Source organism: Ranitomeya variabilis, chromosome 5 (assembly GCF_051348905.1).
Source record: "Ranitomeya variabilis isolate aRanVar5 chromosome 5, aRanVar5.hap1, whole genome shotgun sequence".
NCBI classification, from domain to species: domain Eukaryota; kingdom Metazoa; phylum Chordata; class Amphibia; order Anura; family Dendrobatidae; genus Ranitomeya; species Ranitomeya variabilis.
Window position 1 is genome coordinate 196016676 of NC_135236.1, and position 15622 is coordinate 196032297.

Consider the following 15622-nt stretch of genomic DNA (forward strand, 5'->3'; position numbering starts at 1 on the left):
TGCGGGAAGTAAGCAGATCATGTGCGGTTGGTACCCAGGGTGGAGGAGAGGAGACTCTCCTCCACGGACTGGGCACCATATAATTGGTAAAAAAAAAAGAATTAAAATAAAAAATAGTGATATACTCACCCTCTGATGGCCCCCGAAGTGTTCCCGCCTCTCCGGTGCATGCTTTCTCTTCCGTTCCTATAGATGGTGTGGTTCAGGACCTGTGATGACGTCGCTGTCTTGTGATTGGTCGCGTGACCGCTCATGTGACTCACGCGACCAATCACAAGCCGCAACGTCATCGAAGGTCCTGAACCACACCGGCATCTATAGGAACGGACGCCGCTGAGGAGATTGGCTGTCTGCAGAGGGTGAGTATAACCATTTTTTTTATTTTTTTTATTATTTTTAAACATTCTATCTTTTACTATAGATGCTGCATAAGCAGCATCTATAGTAAAAAGTTGGTCACACTTGTCAAACAGTATGTTTGACAAGTGTGACCAACCTGTCAGTCAGTTTTCCAAGCGATGCTACAGATCGTTTGGAAAACTTTAGCATTCTGCAAGCTAATTACGCTTGCAGAATGCTAAAGAAACCGCGAATAAAAACGGAAAAAAACCGCAAAAAAAAAAATGCGGATTTCTTGCAGAAAATTTCCGGTTTTCTTCAGGAAATTTATGCAAGAAATCCGGACGTGTGCACATACCTTTAAACTTTCGGCAAATCGAACCAAAACAAACCTTGAAAGCTTCGCTCATCTCTAGTGCTGAGTGTGTCGTGGTGTGATTTATGCTCACTTTATAGCCTAGAACAGAGGCTGAGTGCTGGATTGAGTGAGATAAAGTAACCCTTGCAGGTGCACCCCGCGTCATGTGCTGAGAAGTGTGTATGTGACACAAGTTATGTGGGGCTCATGCTGTATATTGGAGGCTATGTGGGGCTCACGCTACTTATAGAGTCTATGTTGGGACTCATACTGTATATAGAAGGCTATGTGGTTCTCATACTGTATATAGGAGGCTAGGTGGGAGCCCTTATGGTATATAAGGGGCTATGTGTGGGCTCTTACGGTATATAGGGGGCTGTATGTGAGCTCTTACGGTATATAGGGGGCTGTGTGCCGGCTCTTACGGTATATAGGGGGATTGTGTGTCGGCTCATACGATATATAAAGGGATGTCGGCATAATTAATTCTGCTCAATAATAAGTGATTCAATTAATATTAATATAAAATAATTATAATTAATATTACAGTCATGTTCTCTCATGTTGCCCCTCTGAAAAATGAATTGCCCACTCCTGCTGTAGGCTCTTACAAAAACAAAAGAAAGATGGGAAGATGCAGAGGGTTCAGCTACAGTTTCTTACTCATATGGCACATTTACACTGTACATCACTGTCATCACTCACGTGTGTATTATGTGTCATTATGCATGTTACCTATTAGGTTGACTCGTCCTGGTGCCCGAGCATAAAACAATGGTTCACTACCAAATTTAGAGATAAACTTTTCCTTCAGCGCCAGCAACCTGCAGATTAAAAAATAGAAGCATTTCAGTGTTAAATGAACACTTTCATATTGCAAAAATCACATACCGTAATCATATTTACCTTTATGGACACTCTGTAAACATACTACAGTGAGTATAAGCATCTGACACACTAGCTTATCAGACATCACGTACAATTTCAGGTTTCCGTTTAGTACCACAAAAAAATATTCTATTTGTGCAATATGACAATTCATAGCTTAATAGCTTTTGTCATAGCTTCTGTTCTTGACGGAAGAAAACAGTAAGAGTCAGAATACCTCCATATAACTTCTGTGCTCTTAATTCAGTCATACAGTGTATATGTTGGGAAAAAAAGTGTTACATATTTCCATGTCGGAGTAAGGGTATGTGCACACATTCAGGATTTCTTGCCGAAATTTCCAGACAAAAACCGGATATTTCTGCCAGAAATCAGCATGCGTTTTTTTGCATTTTTTGCGTATTTTTTCAGAGAGCTTTCCCAATGCATTAAATAGCTGGAAAAACGCGAAAAATCTGCAAAATTAATGAACATGCTGCTTTTTTACTGCAATGCGGTTTTTTTCGCGGAAAAAAAACGCATCATGTGCACAAAAATTGCAGAATGCATTCTAAATTATAGGATGCATATGTATGCGTTTGTTATGCGTTATCGCGTTTTTATCGAGAAAAAACGTGAAAAATCCTGAACGTGTGCACATACCCTAATATGTACAAATATGAAGCAAGCTCCCCCTAGTGGCTGCTGGCCCATTTATCTGAAGTACATGTCTAGCCCTCTTATGGGAGACTGTTTTCAACCAACTTTAGTAGCTTTTTTAGCTTCAAAACAAAACAAAAATATAAGTAAACCATTGACAGAATTGCCTCAATGTCATTGATTTCATCAGTCTTGGACTGGCCCACAGGAAAACAGGTAAATCCTCAGGTGGGCCTCCGCGAAGAATTAGGGTCCCCACCCCTATAAGAGCAGCAGCAGCAGGGCCGGACTGGGACTAAAATTCAGCCCTGGCATTTGAAGTTACACAGTCCCACTTGTCACGTGGTGACTGTATAATATCTTTGTACACTTGTAGGCAGGGCCGGTTTTAGGCAAAGTGGGGCCCTAGGCAAAGTTTAAAATGGGGCCCCAAATGCTAACATATTGCACATCACACAAAAGCATTTCGGTTGTATTTACATGCGCTAATCTCAGGCCGCTAAATGAGTTTGATCGACAATACTGAAGTTGTTCAACGCTTGTTTCCCGGCCTCTTTCCACCAGCTGAGAAAAAATGATGGGACAGAATGATCACTAACAGATCACCATACAGTATCATGTTATCAGCAGCACATCTACAGTTTACACCGGCGATGTGCTCCTGAGAACAATGATTTTTGTTCCAGCAAAAACAATCTGAATATGCAGCATTGTACTTGTTTAGTATAATACACCCTATAGTCCTCAATATATTATAATGTGCACCACAGTCCTCCATATAGTATAATACACTCCCTATAGTCCTCCATATATTAAAATACACTGCTCAGTCCTCCATATAGCATAATACACTCCTCATAGTGCTCCATATAGTATAATGCACTGCCATAGTCATCCATGTAGTACAATTCACTTCCCATAGTATAATGCACCCCATAGTTCTTCATATAGTATAATGTATTCCCCATAGTCCTCAATACAGTATAATGCAGCCCACATATAGTATAATGCAGCCACCACCCTACAGAATATAATGCAGCCACCCAACAGTATAATGCAGCCAACCCAGAGTATAATGCAGCCACCCCATAGAATATAATGCAGCCCCCCTCATAGTTTATTGCAGCCCCCTCACAGAGTATGATGCAATCACCCCTCAAATAATATAAATATAAATACAGCCCCTCATAAAATATAATGTAGCCCCGAATAGAATATGATACAGCCCACCTCCCCACAGAATATAATGCAGCCCCATCAAAGAGTATGATGCAATCATACCTCATAAAATCTAATACAGCCCCCATAGAATATAATACAGCCCACCTCCCCATAATATATAATATAGCCCCCATAGAATATAATGCAGCCCCCATAGTATATAACAGCCTCCCCCATAGAATATAATATACCCCACAATAGTATATAATACAGCCACAGCCCACACAGTAGTATATAGCACAGCCCACATAGTAGTATACAGCACAGCCCACACAGTAGTATACAGCACAGCCCACACAGTAGTATATAGCACAGCCCACATAGTAGTATACAGCACAGCCCACACAGTAGTATACAGCACTGCCCACACAGTAGTATACAGCACTGCCCACACAGTAGTATACAGCACTGCCCACACAGTAGTATATAGCACAGCCCACACAGTAGTATATAGCACAGCCCACACAGTAGTATATAGCACAGCCCACAGTAGTATATAGCACAGCCCACATAGTAGTATACAGCACTGCCCACACAGTAGTATACAGCACTGCCCACACAGTAGTATATAGCACAGCCCATAGTAGTATATAGCACAGCCCACACAGTATATAGCACAGCCCACATAGTAGTATATAGCACAGCCCACAGTAGTATATCGCACAGCCCACATAGTAGTATATAGCACAGCCCACAGTAGTATATAGCACAGCCCACATAGTAGTATACAGCACTGCCCACACAGTAGTATACAGCACAGCCCACAGTAGTATATAGCACGGCCCACATAGTAGAATATAGCACAGCCCACACAGTAGAATATAGCACAGCCCACACAGTAGTATATAGCACAGCCCACATAGTAGTATATAGCACAGCCCACATAGTAGTATACAGCACTGCCCACACAGTAGTATACAGCACAGCCCACACAGTAGTATACAGCACTGCCCACACAGTAGTATACAGCACTGCCCACACAGTAGTATACAACACTGCCCACACAGTAGTATACAGCACTGCCCACACAGTAGTATATAGCACAGCCCATAGTAGTATATAGCACAGCCCACACAGTATATAGTACAGCCCACATAGTAGTATATAGCACATCCCACAGTAGTATATCGCACAGCCCACATAGTAGTATATAGCACAGCCCACAGTAGTATATAGCACAGCCCACATAGTAGTATACAGCACTGCCCACACAGTAGTATACAGCACAGCCCACAGTAGTATATAGCACGGCCCACATAGTAGAATATAGCACAGCCCACACAGTAGAATATAGCACAGCCCACACAGTAGTATATAGCACAGCCCACATAGTAGTATATATCACAGCCCACAGTAGTATATAGCACAGCCCACATAGTAGTATACAGCACTGCCCACACAGTAGTATATAGCACAGCCCACATAGTAGTATATAGCACAGCCCACACAGTAGTATATAGCACAGCCCACACAGTAGTATACAGCACTGCCCACACAGTAGTATATAGCACAGCCCACATAGTAGTATACAGCACAGCCAGCATCTCTCCCCCCTCCCCTGGGAATGGCCCCACAGTCCAGTAAAAAAAAAAAAAACACTCCTCACCTCTCCTCGTGCCTGTGTTGCTCCCTGCTCCTGTCTCGGCGGCTGCCGCTGCACTGCCAGGCACACAGTGAGTGCGCGCGCACCCTCAGTGTCTGAGGCAGAGCGGGGAATGATGGGAGAGGGAGCGACAGCAGACGCGATCTCCTCCATCATTGCATTCAACTGTACCAGCATCATAGATGCCGGTATTGTTGAATGCGGCGGCGCTGGTGGGGGTGGGAGGTGAGTCGGCGCGCAGCATCCCACTACTGGCACCGGCCTTTCTGGCATTTGCCAGAACTGCCCGATGGCCAGTCCGGCCCTGAGCAGCAGTATGTACAGACAAGGGCAACATCTCATAATTTATGTACCATTCTACCAAGTTTATTATTATTTAGAAGCATAGGTAACTTTGTGACTGAGGGTCATGTAGCTGAGCAGTGGGCCATCAGAATCAATGTAACCGGTGGGCCCTTGGCACTGGTTTCATCTGATGGTGTGAAGGAAGAAATTAAGAAATAATCTCCATTTTGTGCTTTTCGACTCCATTTTGTTGTTTTGATATAAATTTTGTTAGTAGGCTAAAGTTTACAGCTGTTATGAGACCTTGATTGTTGCAATCTAAACAGAATATGAGACTGAGGGTGTATTGTTCTATGAAGCTTTGACGCACAGATTGTTCCTGCATTCTTATAGGCTAAGAACTGTGAGCATGTTCTTATGCTGATTGGTTGAAGTATAATTTCTATGACTATGAAAACTCATACTCATTAAACGGGGGCTAGAGAGATCAGCTTGATCCCCCCCAAACAGAGACACACGTCTCCGTCTGGTCATTTTCAGTTGCCGGCAACACCTTGTATATTAATTTGGAAATCACTGGGTTAACCGTGAAGGATCACTTTAGATCCTCCCTCAACAGTTGGCGCCCGAGAACGTGGGGCTCCAAGCAGGAACGCCTCTGCCCCCCGGAGGACAACAAGACAAAGGACCCTCGGACCAGACGCAGGCACTGGAAAATTGGGACTGATCATCCCCCACAACAACCACGGTAAGTTGGCAGTTATACTGTCCAGACTGACCGTTTGGTGTGGTTTTCCTGTGTTTGTTGCTGCAAAGAGGATCTGAGGTTTGTCCCCGGAGGTGGGATGATTTTTGGGTGGAATCATATAGAGGTGTAGTTCCGTTGGAAGCCCAGTGCTCGAACCGTACCTCATAAGGGACGGACACCCCGGATTGACCAGTGATGTAATTCTCTTTACAGTCAAAATATCCTGAATTCCTGATCACTGTTAGAATCAGGCGCGGTGAGGTGATCGAAGATTGGGTAGGATGCGTAACTCAGGAATCATATATTTATATATGTCCAGGGGTGTCCGGAGGGAAAGTCTAAGACGCCCTCCTCCTTTCACTGAATACCGCGATTTTGGGTTGTCTCAGCGGGGGACAGGTAAAAACCCTAGTGGAATAGACTATACGGCCGCTCTAGTATCTATGCACGACTAAGTAAGGGTATTTAACTCTAAAGGAGAATCAGTTTCCGTGGTAGAAGAAGATTTTGAATTGTGTGATGAATTTGATATTGTTAGCTCAAAGACGGGGAAAGAAATCTGTCAGGAATGCAGGGAAAATATTCTCAATTATTGTTTTTTTTTTTCTAAGGTGTTCTGTTATGTGAATTGTGCAATGAAGATTTTGTAGAAATTAATTAAGTCTGAGAACTGCTGTATTTCGTTTTTGTGTGAAAGTTATCTTTAAAATATCAGATGGGAGGGGGGAGTTATACAGCTGCGTTATGGCTTTCTTCTGTGTTGAGGAATGCTGTGATTTCTCTTATCTCCGTGTTTCTGGTGAGGAGGGGGCACGCGCGTGGCTGCGCTTTTGAGTTTCTGTGTTTTCTTGGTGTAGATTACGCGCTGGTAGATTTGTGTTTTGTTTAAAGTGACAATATCGTTTTGAAGTACAAAGAAATATTATAATCTGGAAATTTGAAAGTGAAATAGACCTGTGCCTAGTCTTAGAGGAAAACTTGTAAGTAATTGAAAGATTGGTAAAGGATTTACCTGCTTCAAGTTGAGTGGTTGATATATATAGCAAATTGAAGATTAACAGGGGGGCTCCCTGTTAGATAATATGGTCCCTCCCCAGGAAATTAAGCCTCTACTCCCGACTGTAAGCCCTGTGCCCCTTAAAGCTAAGGCACCAATATATTATGGACTGCCGAGAAGTTCTATGGGCGTCTTATAATAATGTTTAAAGATCAGGGATTCTCATTGTAACAAAAAGCCCATTCATACCTTTTTGTAGTAGACCCGATATTGAGATTTCCAATCCGGATGATGCATTGAAAATAGTAAAGAGTTTTCAAAAGAATTTAGTCCAGCAGGGAAATTAAAGGGGTTAAATCAGCAGCGCTTCTTACTCGCTCTAGCCCCCACCAGCTGCAAGGACACAGCTACTGTATGTTTCTTTATCAGAGTCTATGTAACAGAGTTCAGCCCCTGCCCTCCCCCCACCTTACACGCAAGTCCAGCTTCACACTCCAATACGCCTTTAACCCTGTATGGGAATCTCACTCCCTCTCCAGCCTCGTCATGTCAATTTTCAGACCAAGAGCTTGTTTTAATCGGTGTAAATGGCAGACCCCCAGCCCGGAAAGGCCCCTAGATCTTCTCTTCCCGTGAAATTTTTACATTTACAAGGCCAGATTTTCCAAGAACCTGAAGTTTGGTTTCCTTGTCATTCACGCTACTACATCACACCTCAGGGTTCCCAGGTTCTTTTCTCAGTGGGGTATGGGGACATAATTACCCCCCACCAGGTAGGAGCCATAGTGAACCAAGCTAATTCTACCCTGTCACATAGAGGTTGTTTGGCCCAACAGACAGCTAACAAGGGAGGCCCAGTCATAGCCCAAGAGTGTCAGGCCTACCTTGCCACTTATGGCCCCTTGCATCCAGGAGACGCTATGTCCACCCAAAGAGGGAATTTGCCCTGTGATATGGTGTTACACGCCGCAGGCCCCGTATATGATTACAAGACACCCGAGCACTGCCGTACAGTATTGCAGACTGCCTTGCATACAGAGCTCACCTATGCAGGACATGTTACAGGTGTGCTGACTCAGCTTCATGGAGACAAACAGAGACCTGTTGCTTATTACAGCAGCCGCCTGGATACGGTGGCCAGAGGAAGTCCCTCCTGTGTTCGGGCCGTGTTGTCTGTCCAGCTGTTGCTACACAAATCTTCAGAGATTGTTTTGAATTACCCACTGATGGTCCACACCCCACACGATGCACATAGTATCCTTAATCAAGTACAACCTGGCCACATGTCCATGGCTGGACAGCTGCGACTTCAGTGTGCTATTCTCATGCCTACTAATGTGACTTTGAAAAGGTGCACTGTCCTAAACCCCGCTACTCTTCTCCTAGTTCCTATGGATCCATAGGGGGGAGGAGTAGGTGACATAAGGAGTAGGTGACATGAAAAAGGACACTCTTTCTTTCTAGAATGGATCCAGGGGAACAAGATCAGGTTTCCAAACTATATGATTGTCTAGAATTGATGTTTCAGGAAACGGCTGGTCTCTAGTGTGCCTATTCTAATGCTGATTTTGAGCTTTTTGTAGATGGATCCCGTCACCAAGATGACCAAGGACGCTACTGTACCAGATATGCTGTGGTCTCAGAACATGAGGTAATCAAGGCAGAGTCAATGCCAGCTCATATGTCTGCACAAGAAGCAGAGCTCACAGAAATGTGCAAACTAGCAGAAGGTAAGACTGTAAATATCTACACTGATTCCAGGTATGCTTTTGGCATTGCACACGATTATGGGCCTATCTGGAGAGCCAGGGCTTTCCTGACAGCAAATGGCCACCCCTTTAAACATGCTGAGGCAGTCCAGCAACTTATGAACGCACTACAGCTTCCCACCCAAGCAGGCATCATAAAGGTAAAGGCACATACCAAAGGCACTGATGGACAGACAAAGGGTAACGCACTGGCAGACCAGGCTGCCAAGAAAGCAGCAAGCACTCCTGTAGCCTCTAAAGTACATCACCTGGACACCCCACCATCTCCACTTGTGTTGAAAGACATCTTAGCCCGGTTACAAGAACAGGCAAGTAAGGAGGAGAAAAATAGGTGGCAAAAGATAGGGCTTGCTCTGATACCGTCACTTGACTATGGGGGAGGGGTGAAAAGGTCTGCCTACCACAGGTACTGTACCCAATGATGGCACAGGTTCTGCACGGGAATGTGCACCACTCGAAGACGGCCATGTGTGACACCCTACAGAAACATTGGATTGCCCCCGGGTTTTCCACCTGCGCAGAAGGGCAGGTACAGAGCTGCATGATATGTGCCACACATAATCAGAATAGGACAGTGAAAACTCCATCCAAACACACTCCCCGGCCCCTTTACCAATTCCAGAGACTGCAGATTGATTAAATTCAGTTGCCCAGGGTAGGGACGTATGAGTATGTGTTGGTCTGCATTGATTTATTTTCAGGTTGGCCAGAAGCCTAACCAGTTGCCAAAGCTACGGCTAAGACAACGGTAAAAAAACTGATGGCTGAGATCATATGCAGGTATGGAATTCCTGAAGTCATTGAAAGCGATCGGGGTTCCCATTTTACTGAAGAGATCATGTCAGAGGTAATGGCAGCACTGGGGGTAAGTCAAGCATTGCATACTCCATCCAGAGTAGTGGAAGAGTGGAGAGACTAAATGGAACTCTTAAGCTTAAAATCCAGAAGGCAATGGCAGAGACTGGTAAACCATGGACAGAATGCCTTCCTCTAGCTTTGTTTTCAGTAAGATATACCCCAAACAGGAAGACAGGACTGTCACCGTATGAGATTCTGTTTGGCAGGAGCCCCAATTTTGAATGTTTCTTTCCACAACAGTTGCAACTCAAGTACCAGGACTTGACTAGCTATGTGCAGGCCTTACATGGACACCTTGCCAAAGTGCATTTAACTGTCTTCAGTTCTTTTCCAGACCCAGACAAGGTTCCTGGACACCATCCCTTTGTGCCAGGAGACCTGGTGTATGTGAAAAAGTTTGTGCGCAGAGATTGCCTCCAGCCAAGATTTGAAGGACCCCACACGGTGATCCTGGTCACCCCCACTGCAGTAAAGCTGGAAGGAAGGCCGACGTGGATCCACGTATCGCACTGCAAGCTGGTCAAACAGACTAGTAGCAAATAAGGGGAAATAATGTTTTGGTTTTCGTATTTTCTATATTATTATTGGTAACCACATGGGACAGCCTAAATTCCCCAATATCCTTGAATAATAAGTTTGTACAATATCATGAAAGATTAGCAGTACAGATGGGTATAGCCAAATAAAATTGTCAGTTCTATTTTTATTTACCCTATGATTACACAAATGTGGGATAAATTGCTTAGGGCCACAGATTATCTACATGATCAAATTTGGGATATATTGGATATACTTAATATTACTGTTGTTGTCCAAAACCAACTTATCATAGTCACTAATCAATATACCATAGTACTGGATTACTTAACAGCAGCACAGGGTGGTACGTGTCAGGTTATTGGACCCGCTTGCTGTCATTATACAGATCCCAATAGCACTATGAAGTTAAAGTTAGAGGATATTCAAAGACTCAGAGATTAATATGATAAAGACAATGACCATAATAAGGACAGTTGGTGGGAAGACACCTTCTCCTTTCTTAATCCAGCTAATTGGTTTGAGGGACTTGGGGGCTGGATAGCTGGAATCTTGCAAAGTTTGTTATATATTGTTGCCTTTATCCTTGTTATATATGTAATACTAAAACTTGTTTTTTTGGTGTATTTCTGTGTGTATTAGGAAATTCTGCACTAAGACAACTAATGATGAAACCAAAAGCGTTGCCACTCCTGCTCTTCTTTACACCGATTTCACAAAGATATCTGATGATGTTGAAGCCAAGCGCATGGCCATCTTCAAAAGATCCCCACTACTGTTATTAATAGTTGTTATTCGTAAATTCTAGTATACAGGGGGGACGGGTACGCCGCAACAGCCATGGCTGGTAACAAGGCACCAGCCATGTGAAGACCAGTACCCCTCAAGCTTATAGCTTGGGATAGTACCTCTGATGCTGGACATTAATTAACAAAATTTATCTAGGGGGGAATGTGAAGGAAGAAATTAAGAAAGAATCTCCATTTTGTGCTTTTCGACTACATTTTGTTGTTTTGATATAAATTTTGTTAGTAGGCTAAAGTTTACAGCTGTTATGAGACCTTGATGAGACCTTGATTGTTGCAATCTAAACAGAATATGAGACTGAGGGTGTATTGTTCTATGAAGCTTTGACGCACAGATTGTTCCTGCATTCTTATAGGCTAAGAACTGTGAGCATGTTCTTATGCTGATTGGTTGAAGTATAATTTCTATGACTATGAAAACTCATACCCATTAAACGGGGGCTAGAGAGATCAGCTTGATCCCCCCCAAACAGAGACACACGTCTCCGTCTGGTCATTTTCAGTTGCCGGCAACACCTTGTATATTAATTTGGAAATCACTGGGTTAACCGTGAAGGATCACTTTAGATCCTCCCTCAACAATGGATATATACTAATTTAGTTCATTGTATATAGCTACTTTTCTTAAACAAGCACAAATATACATGCAAAAGACATTGCAGTAAGTAGGCGACTTTGGGCTTAATCACTCACAATGCCTACAGCAGAATCAGCCCTTTTATCCACATGAATTTTCTGGGTTGCTGGTCCCCAGTACTTGTTATTTCTTATTGTTATAGTGCGGTTTATAAGCAGAAAGGGAACACAATCTCAATTTGTAACTATAGTGTGAAGAGTCCAAATATCATAATTTGCAGATCCTGATGCCCCAAAGGTCCAAAGCGATGCCCAATAATATGACCTTATACAAGGTATCAAAGTATATATATATTTGCAATACAGTCCATATATACTAGATAAAATCTGAATTCCCTTGCCGTTTGCTATTGTGAAAAATGAAAAATAAAAACCAGTGTACATAATACAATTTCGGTCACAATGGAAATTGCATCCCTTTCTTCCTGATACCTTAACCCCTTCCCGACATCTGACGTAGTAGTACGTCAGATGTCAGGTCCCCTGCTTTGATGTGCGCTCCGGCGGTGAGCGCACATCAAAGTCGCGACATGTCAGCTGTTTTTTACAGCTGACATGTGCGCGCAATAGCGGCGGGTGAAATCGCGATCACCCGCCGCTATTAGCTAGTTAAATGCCGCTGTCAAACGCAGACAGCGGCATTTAACTACCACATCCGGCCGTGCGGCCGGATATGAGCGCATCGCCGACCCCCGTCACATGATCGGGGGTCGGCGATGCTTGTACATTGTAACCATAGAGGTCCTGGAGACCGCTATGGTTACTGATCGCCGGTGGCTGTGAGCGCCACCCTGTGGTCGGCGCTCACAGCACACCGGCATTTCTGCTGTGTAGCAGCGATCTTATGATCACTGCTGCATAGCAGAGCCGATCACGTTGTGCCTGCTTCTAGCCTCCCATGGAGGCTATAGAAGCATGGCAAAAGTAAAAAAAAAAAAGTAAAAAAAAATGTGAAAAAAATAAAAAAAATATAAAAGTTTAAATCACCCCCCTTTCGCCCCAATCAAAATAAATCAATAAAAAAAACCCCAACCTACACATATTTGGTATCGCCGCGTTCAGAATAGCCCGATCTATCAATAAAAAAAAAGCATTAACCTGATCGCTAAACGGCGTAATGAGAAAAAAAATCGAAACGCCAGATTTACGTTTTTTTGGTCGCCACGACATTGCATTAAAATGCAATAACGGGCGATCAAAAGAACGTATCTGCACCAAAATGCTATCATTAAAAATGCCAGCTCGGCACGCAAAAAATAAGCCCTCACCTGTCCCCAGATCACGAAAAATGGAGACGCTACAAGGATCGGAAAATGGCGCAATTTTGTTTTGTTTTGTTTTTTGCAAAGTTTGGAATTTTTTTTCACCACTTAGGTGAAAAATAACCTAGTCATGTTAGGTGTCTATGAACTCGTACTGACCTGGAGAATCATAATGGCAGGTCAGTTTTAGCATTTAGTGAACCTAGCAAAATAGGCAAGCAAAAAACAAGTGTGGGATTGCACTTTTTTTGCAATTTCACTGCACTTGGAATTTTTTTCCCGTTTTCTAGTACACGACATGGTAAAACCAATGATGTCGTTCAAAAGTACAACTCGTCCCGCAAAAAATAAGCCCTCACATGGCCAAATTGACGGAAAAATAAAAAAGTTATGGCTCTGGGAAGGAGGGGAGCGAAAAACGAAAACGGAAAAACGTTCCGGGGGTGAAGGGGTTAAAGGTGTCTGACAGTAAGGCATGCCCTCCTCAAACTGCATATATGAGGGTACAGGTCTTTGAAATGTAAATCCATCAACACCTTTATATCTTTTATCCATTGCTGCACACCTGAGAAAATCGTAGTTACTTACCGATAACGGTATTTCTCTGATCCCATGACGGCACCACGGAGGGATCCGCCCTCAGGGACAGGAAACCTACAGGTGAAAAAGGCGCTACCTCTCTTCCACATCAGTTGGTTTACAGAGCCTTAACAGAACTTCAGCTGTAATTTAAACGGTTAAACTAACAAAAAATATTTTAATTTTAAGCTTATAAGAGGCACCGCGTGACTAAATATTAATAGATAAATCTAGTGTGCACACCCACACGTGAAGGGAGGGAATGTACGGGTGCCGCCATGGGATCAGAGAAATACCGTTATCGGTAAGTAACTACGATTTTCTCTTTCCCCCATGACGGCACCATGGAGAGAATTTCATAGAATGTACATTAGGGGGGGACCACTGCCTCCAGAACCCTTCTGCCAAAGGTAAGGTCTGAAGTAGAGGTTAGGTCTAGCCGGTAATGATTAAAGAACGTAGAGGGAGACGACCAAGTGGCTGCTCTACATATCTGTTCAATAGAAGCTTCAGCTCTTTCTGCCCATGAGGTCGCCACCGATCTGGTCGAATGAGCTCTAATCCCCTCTGGAATGGCTTCATTACACGAGGAATAAGAAAGGAGGATGGTGTCTCTAATCCATCTCGCTAGAGTGGCTTTTGATGTTTTATGTCCCTTCTTTGGACCCTGAAAGCAGACAAACAGAGCCCTATCCTTCCTACACTCCCTCGTGGCTGACAGGTATTGGGTTAAACACCTTTTAACATCTAGTGTGTGTAGGAGTTCTTCCTTTCTATTTCTGGGGTTGGGACAGAAAGAAGGTAAAGAGATTTCCTGTGATCTATGGAAACGTGACGCCATTTTAGAAAGGTAGGATGGGTCGGTCCTAAGGACCACTCTGTCATCTAGTATCTGGGTTAAAGGCGGGTATGCCGACAAAGCCTGTATATCACTAATCCTGCGAGCTGATGTTAGTGCTATGAGCAGAGAGGTTTTGAGGGACACGATTTTTAGAGAAGCTTGTGACAACGTCTCGAAGGGTGCCCTGGTCAATACAGAGAGTACCAAGTTTAGATCCCAGGGAGGTGTAGTGCGGTGGAAAATGGGTCTAGATCTACCTGAGGCTTTAATAAACGTCATTACTCAGTGATTCCCCGCTAAGTCGTAGTTGTAAAGGGCTCCTAAGGCTGCAACTTGAACTTTAACTTGCGAGAAAAACGGACAAGTGCAATCCAATTAAAAAATCGGATTGAAGCCGGGTGCTCTCCCCCCCTTCCCCCTTCCTTCATTTCCCCAGATGTTTCCCCCCCCCCCCCTCCCCCCCCTCCATTTTCCTAAATATTTTCCTCATACTTCTCTGTCTTTCTGCCCATTCTGGCATAACGTCAAAATATGGCAACGATAGATAATAAAGACCAACAACAGACCTTTTAGATTAGCCATTCTACTTATTTGTTATGTCTATGTAAATTATTTTATTTTCTTACTCCGTATTGCTCGAAATGTGACGTAACATTGTCTGATTGATACAAGAATGTGCAGATTTTATATTTGTATTGTCAAAAAAGTTTAATAAAAACATTATTGAAAAAAAAAAAAAAAAAATCGGATTGCACTCGGACCAATGTTATTCAATGGGTGACATCTCATCTGCGATTTTTTTCTCAGCTGAAATCGGACTGAGAAAAAAATCGCAGCATGCTGCGTATTGCTGCGATTCTCGGATGAGACTCGCCAATGTAAGTCAATGGGTGCGAGAAAAAAAACGCACAGCACTCGGACCATGCGAGTGCTGTCTGATTTTTACGCACCGGTGTCCTTTGAAAAGCCGGCAATTCAGTGCGGTGTACAGTAAAATCACACTGACAGGTTAGATTAGAATATACACACATAGAATAGGTATATACACATATATATATATGTCAGTGAGGCACACATATATATGTGTGTGTGTGTGTGTGTGTGTGTGTGTGTGTGTGTGTGTGTGTGTGTGTGTGTGTGTGTGTGTGTGTGTATATATATATATATATATATATAATGCAGCGCTAGATAGCAGAAAAGCCGGTAATTCAATTTCCGGCTTTTGCTATCTCCTTCACAAACCCGAAAGGATATGA

At 43.4% G+C, this 15622-nt stretch overlaps 1 protein-coding gene across 1 annotated transcript in view; it reads right to left on the reverse strand.

The window, feature by feature from the left end:
- Window positions 1-15622, reverse strand: part of GALK2 (galactokinase 2) — a 477779-nt gene that overhangs the window by 433751 nt on the left and 28406 nt on the right. The window contains exon 2 of the mRNA XM_077263708.1: window positions 1433-1521. Within this exon, the coding sequence (XP_077119823.1) occupies window positions 1433-1521 (89 nt within the window). The remainder of the gene's footprint in view (window positions 1-1432; window positions 1522-15622) is intronic.